The 6,802-nt window shown below is 41.3% G+C and overlaps 1 protein-coding gene across 5 annotated transcripts in view; it reads left to right on the top strand.

Annotated features, from left to right (window-relative positions):
* The window catches only part of col12a1b (collagen, type XII, alpha 1b), a 133,351-nt gene that overhangs the window by 116,960 nt on the left and 9,589 nt on the right, over positions 1 to 6,802 (top strand). For all 5 annotated transcript variants that reach the window (XM_034899320.1, XM_034899316.1, XM_034899319.1 and 2 more), the window contains 5 exons: positions 730 to 888; positions 2,214 to 2,291; positions 4,957 to 5,043; positions 5,947 to 6,000; positions 6,239 to 6,334. In XM_034899320.1, the coding sequence (XP_034755211.1) occupies positions 730 to 888; positions 2,214 to 2,291; positions 4,957 to 5,043; positions 5,947 to 6,000; positions 6,239 to 6,334 (474 nt within the window). The remainder of the gene's footprint in view (positions 1 to 729; positions 889 to 2,213; positions 2,292 to 4,956; positions 5,044 to 5,946; positions 6,001 to 6,238; positions 6,335 to 6,802) is intronic.

The following is a 6,802-nucleotide window of genomic DNA, read 5'->3' as shown; positions in this document are numbered from 1 at the left end:
GGAACAAGGAGAAATAAAGACAAAATGCAGGAGCATGCAATTAAAATAATTAAAGGTAATTCGATATGGACACAAGGGACAACGAGTGCAGCGTGGACTCTGATCCACCACCAGTAATCTTACTATGGGTTTAGACAAGTTCATGGTGTTCATAAGTTACGTTACACAGATTGAAAATTTGTGACAAAGAGCATTTATCAGAAATTGCATCAGTTTTGGAGATGGGACAGAAAAGTGTTGTAATGTTACATCAGTAATGGTATATTATGATGTAACCTCTTTAAAATGCTCTCCTGTCTTCTAAAAGCTGCAATATCCAGGGCATTTGGCATCTTAAATTGTAGCACACAGCAACATGGAAAATTACATAACAAGGGGAATGAGTTGCATTTTCTTGTAAATTCCCTGATTGCGAATAGGAACAGGAGTTCAAAGCATTGGATCCAAACTCTGATTTCCTTCTCTCTGCAGCAGCTCTGATGGAGTAGTTTTTCTTCTGAATGAATAGAAAGAAGCGCTGGTTTTCCCTCTTTTACATTCCAGCAGCTAACTACAGCGGAGACGACTGAGGACGTCCTCCCTAAGCTCAGACTCAACATAACCTAATAATTTGCAGGCCATCAGGATAAAAACCAGACATAACTTGGTTACAGAAAAAAGAATGTGCCAATAAAATCTACTCTCTTCTTTTTTTTCCCCTTCTTTCTTCCTTTCCCTTTCACTCTGAAGCTCCATATCCTGGTTTCGTCCACCGGCGTCAAACTCAACATCGACTGCCAAGAAGTGGCTGAAAAGGAGATTAAGGAGGCGGGAAACACATCCAGCGATGGCTACCAGGTTCTGGGCAAGATGTCCAAGTCCATTGGCTCCAAAGGAGAATCAGCAACTGTAAGTGAACTCTGATCTGCGGCACTCACACAGGCAGGAGAGGAGGAAGGAAGCAAATACTCAAGTGTGAATTTATAACGGATTTTACTTTTATTTTGGATTTTGTCTATCTACTATTTTGATGATGTGCTAATGCCTCGAGGAGAATTATTTTGGCAGTCTGCAAATACAACAAAAACCCAAACAACAGCAACAGTGAAAATAAATCAGATTTTAACTGAGCAAAAGAAGAGCTGACCCATTGTGGTAAGTGCATGTGGCTCACCATGCAATGGGAGAGCACACGCCGTTTGTAGCAAAACTTGATAAGAGCAAATCATGTGCACATATTTTTCAGTATTTTTCTCACATATCAAATGTAACAAAGCTTAATGTCAGAAAAGCTTCAAAATATGCTGCCAGTGGGGATAGCCCTGTTTGAAGCATCATGGGAGCAGACAGATATTTGGCAGCTCCCATGTTTACTTGTGTCTGACTCCTCCCTCGGTCAGTCTGCCGTTTCCTCTTTCTCTTTTCCTCCGACAGTGCTTTCCTATCCTTCTGCTTCTTTTTTTCCGGCTCAGCCATGACGATAGTGTGAAAAACTCCATCCATCCTCCACCTTGTTAGCCAGTTCCTGAATAAGTGTATGTATGCCGTGCCGTGAAGCAATTCTTTACATTGCGTGGCCTGATATGACGCTATACTTCCTGGCGACGAGGCCAGCGGCTCCCCGGTCCAAAGTTGCGAGGGTGGTGTTTCTGCTCATAGGTGCTAGGGGGGAGAGGGACGACCACCATTCAACTCCAAAAAAGTCATAACCATTCCAATGACTCCAATACTGTGCACTTAAGGTATTTTAAGCTGAAACAAACTGCATAGTTCCCCCTTAACTTGACCCAGTCGCATGCACAGCAGTGGTTAGCTAACATTAGCCGCTGGTTGGACCCAATTAAAGCCTTATTTTTGTGAGATGAGTGCAATTCACAGTCAATTTGAAAAACACGCAAATCTGTTGTAGCATCCTTGGACTCCCTCCCAGCTCTCTATAACATCAGTTAATGTTTAAACTGAGCAAGCACAGATCAGTTTTTCACAATACCAAATCGGGGATTGAACTTAATCAAAATGGACCTTTCAAAATGAACATAATCGGTGCGGTATGTTACACCGTCAACATTGCAACAAAATGAGCAGTTTGCTGTCTTTTGGGGGCTGATGGGACTCTGCTGTGCTGCATTTCTCTGCTGCCTTTCTATTTGTCTTCTGGCAGCTATGAAGGGGGTTTAGAGACACATGTACCACACCATGCCCATGTTTTTTTTTTGTTCCCCCTCTGTCCGCAGTTCCAGCTCCAGATGTTTGATATTGTCTGCAGCTTGGGCTGGACCAGCCGGGACAGATGTTGTGACCTCCCGTCTATGGTAAGGGAAACACGGACACAGGTTCTCTTAACCCAACATGCTTAACATACTAATAACCAGCAGCCAACAGCGTACATTTTTGTCTGTAACTTTGACTTTAGTATCCAGATAATATGCTGGGAGGAGCATCTAAAGATTTTCCTTTGCTATATGCTAAATAAAGCAAAGATCTTTTTGTATTTTCAAGGCCTGATTTTAGACATATGCTTTCAAAGCATGCAATGTTTCCAGTTTTCTAATCTGGAAGAAAATGCCTACGCTTGTGGCCGTAGTAGGTCGTCCTGATATGGGGGAGATTTTGTTTTAAACGGATTAAAACGGAAATAAATGGGGGGGAAAAACACCAAAGAACTCTCTAAAATCTCACATCTGCTTCTGTGTAAGTGCATTTTTCCTGTTTGTTTTGACATCTGTGGAGCATCCTGGATGTGTTAACTGATCTTATTAAACAAAACCTCTCAGGCCACCTGGTTTTTCTCAAACTTATTTTACATCGAAGAAAGCATCCACACTTTAGAACAATGCAAACATATTTCAATGGCTCATTTTAGTTGCAGCCAAGAGCGGAAGAAGTCCCAGCCTCCGAGAGTTAAAAGGCACAGCCGGGTCCAAAAAGCTCTGACCAGGCGGACTGCGTCCTTGATTTTTCAGACCTAGTAGCAGATCAAATGCACAAAGCAGCATATTGCATTGATATTGAATCACGAGTCAAATCAAAAGGCATATTATAGGATATGCAGAAGTGTAAGCCAGCAGATACATCTGATGAAAATACAAGAGGGCGTGAAATATGTTACAAGACACAATTTGATATGCCAATATGTTTGTTTCTGATCCTTTCTCATTGATCTGTCTGTTGTGGCTCCAGTTTAGCATCAATTTGGCTGATGTGTGCACATTACTTAATTTTTTTAATTAACAGTTGCCTTTTAACAACAGTGGAAGAAATACTGAGATCCTTTGCTTAAGTCAAATTAGCAATACCACAGTGTACATAACATCTGTATGTACAGTATATTTTAGAAACTCATTGTAGGTTTTCCGTGTAAAAAATAGTCCTTAAGTATCATACTTGACTAAATGTACTTTACTCAGCTGTATGTGTAGGACCATGGATGTATAGCAGGGTGACGAGAAAGAAAATAGAAAAGCTGAAGAGGCTTTGATTATAACCTGTTGGCAGTAACATAATAAACACAAACATTGTAGAAAAGTTCCCTTCCGTCTTCATCTTCTCTTCCCTCTTACATGAACTTCTGGTGTTTCTCAAGACCCCAGCGAGGGTGAAAAGAGAGGGACATTTGTTTGCATGCAGTTAAATATTTGGGCAGCAGTGACAGGATGAGCGTTTTTAGAATGCAGCACAGTGCTGGCTGTTGTTTAGTGGCGGACCTCTCTCACTTCTTTCCCAGCAGGGACCCCTGGAGACATTGTAACAAATGAAAGCTTTGTCTGAGCGCAGCATGTCTGCAAGTTGGACGTCCAAAAGGATTTTTGAAAAGGATTCAACTCTGGTGAATAATTATCTCAATTGCTGCGAAGCAAAGACAGCTGCTTGATCGGGCTGCTCTGTTCACAATTATTAAATGATCCAAACTGAGGCAATAAGCGTGGAAATATAGAGCCAAACTAAATATATCCAAAACAACATTGGGTGCGTGTCTAATTTATGAGCACTTTTTAGACCTTAAGCTGATGCTTAATTACTCCCACTTGTTAGGGGAAAATGTAACAAAGATTAAGACATGATCATCAGTAATCTTCATATTGACATGCATCACAGGAGGCAAAAAAATTAGATCCAGAGTGTCCGTGGAGAATCCTAAAAATAAGCTTGTGTGAGTATTTGTTCAAAATCAACAAAACCCAAACTTACACTAAATGTAATCCAGGACCAGTTTGTGATTGATGACTAAATATTTCATCAACTTTCTTCTGGGACTACTACAAACTATAAACTACAGGGATGCATGTTTCTTTGTGTACACAACTTTTTCTGTTTTCACAAAATTAGGCCACTAATGAAATCCGACACTCAGGAAATGATTTATTGGTGTTAAAACTTCAGATTAAAGTGACATTTGGAGTTCTTTATTTGCAAGGAGTCCTGCTGTTGACTGACCAGGCAGTTTGACTTCCTTACTGTATCCGTCTCTTTCTGTTTGGGTGTCCTTGAAAGTCCTCCACTGTGGGAGTTGGACTTTCACTAAAGCTTCTTTCATGTTTGTGCTGAATTCTCTGAACCAGAAAATGTGCGTCCTCCAACGTAAAAATCCCCAAGGGGGTCCACACTGTGCCCACAGATTAGTTCTGGTACCCAGAAATGTCTCAACTACTTACCTCTGGAGTGACAAGTGTTGAAATATTTTTCAGGGACAAACTTGAAGTCTGTGTAACACTAGTTTTTTCTGTTTTAAAGGGAACACTGTAGATCTGCTCAACACTTGTTCAGGACGCTTCCTCACAGTTTAGGTGTGTTAAGGTTTTTGAACCATGACTGCATGAATAATCTGCTGCCAATGTTGCGACACGGACGCTGTTGGCTGTTAACCCCCCCCCCAAGGGAAATCGGATGAAACTTGGAGTGGATTTCCTTTGGCTTGTACGATTCACTCTGCAACTGTCTTTATATTTCTGATTGTTGTTCCGTTTCCTTCTCCACCAGAGAGATGAGCTGAAGTGTCCGTCTCTTCCCAACTCCTGCACCTGCACCTCAGCGGGCTCCGGGCCGCCGGGACCTTTGGGACCGATGGTAAGAGTCTGTCTGGGGAAAAAACAAAGACAATTCTGTACCATACCATATTGATAGAGGTTGGAGGCCACTATCGGTTAAGTGGACTTTTTGTATTATTATTTGACAATGCAACTCGACCGCTGACAGTTCAAAGATTCGAGTGTGTTTACTTGTAGTGGGATTTTCATGCTTTTAGTATTCAGTAATGGAACATGTTTCCACTGCAGTATTCTTATACGAGAGTAAAAGCTTTTCCCTGCCTGGTTATTTATGAGTATTTATATACTATATGTTGTACAAAGGAGAAAATTGCACCCTGAGACACTGGGATGCTTCTTCTCAAAGCCTTATAAATTCTTTTAAGAGAGGGCAGAAGGCCAACCTGTCTCACAGTCAATGAATAAACCTTCAGACTCCCTTCTGATCCCCTCCTCCCCACTGATGTAACAATATGGAGAAATCATAATCTGGTCTTTGAACGGGATTTGTAGACTAAAAGAAACATTTTACCAAGCTTATCATTACCACTCTCACACCTACAATTTACACTTACTAAATAAGATATTAGGACTGAATATAAGATTAATTAACATGTTAAATGCCTGAAAAGCTATTGTCTTAAGCAGCTCCTTACTGTAAGGGATAGGCTCCTGCACCATTTTCTTCTTTTATATCACAAGTTGGAAGATGTTTTTGGTTACTTTCAATCATATCAAACTAAACCCACACAGTCCTGTTTAACCAGATTAACGTTAAGCTCTTAATAAATGATAACTAGTTATTTTGTGACTCGACTACTTATCAGGAATTTTTTTAAGTGATACTGGAATACTTTAACCCCTGATATTTTTCAGAGCTGACAGATGTACATTCTGGTCTCATCTTTATTGTGTTAACGTGATTAATGTTTGTCCTCCTCAGGGTGCCCCCGGCAACAAAGGTCCCCGAGGTGAAAGAGGAGAGGCTGGTCCCGCTGTGAGTACCCTTTATTAATTATTGAATTAAAATTACACAAAAGAAAACCCTAACAGTTTGTTCTTTACTGGATCACTCTTCAGCTCTCAGCCCTTGATAAAAACAAAAACAGTCCGAAAGCTTTGAACACAGCGAACACATCTGATTCCACTTATTGAATGAGTGTTTTTTTCCCCTGCCTGATATGAAGGGTTCTGTTGGGTCTGCAGCAGCATTCCTCATCTCCGTTTTTTTACAGGGACCGATTGGCCCGCGTGGAGATAACGGACCACCTGGGCCCATGGGTCTGCCCGGCCCTCAAGGACCCAGTGGGCTTTCGATTCCAGGAGAAGCTGTACGTCTCTAAACTCACCAGACACAAACACACACTCCTAGCCATGCCCTTTTCAGCAGCTAAACATAAATCCCAGCATTACTCTCCAAATAATCTCCAAATAATCCCTGCCGCACCGCATTATTATGGAGGGATTATATATGGAGAGTTATCATGATCGAAATTAACAAAGTGGGGAGTATATCTGTGGCAGAGATTCACATTCCTTCATGTCTGAGGGAAAGAAGTGATACCACAAAGACCTGAAGCTTTAGTATTAGTGCATGTTCATAAATCACAGTTTGGATTTCCATCTATGAGATGAGGAAGCACTGAGATTAAACCTTCTGTCTCCAGGAAGGTCACACAAGATAGCACTTTACATCGGACTTTCCAGTCTTACCTATATTCATTTTACAGCTATTGTTACTTTGAATATTGTCCACATGTAAAACGTACTGTTAGGGCTGATTTGGGGGGGGGGGGGGG

Source organism: Etheostoma cragini, chromosome 18, assembly GCF_013103735.1.
Source record: "Etheostoma cragini isolate CJK2018 chromosome 18, CSU_Ecrag_1.0, whole genome shotgun sequence".
NCBI classification, from domain to species: domain Eukaryota; kingdom Metazoa; phylum Chordata; class Actinopteri; order Perciformes; family Percidae; genus Etheostoma; species Etheostoma cragini.
The sequence above is the reverse complement of the archived record's forward strand: the minus strand, read 5'-3'. Positions and strand labels throughout refer to the sequence as shown.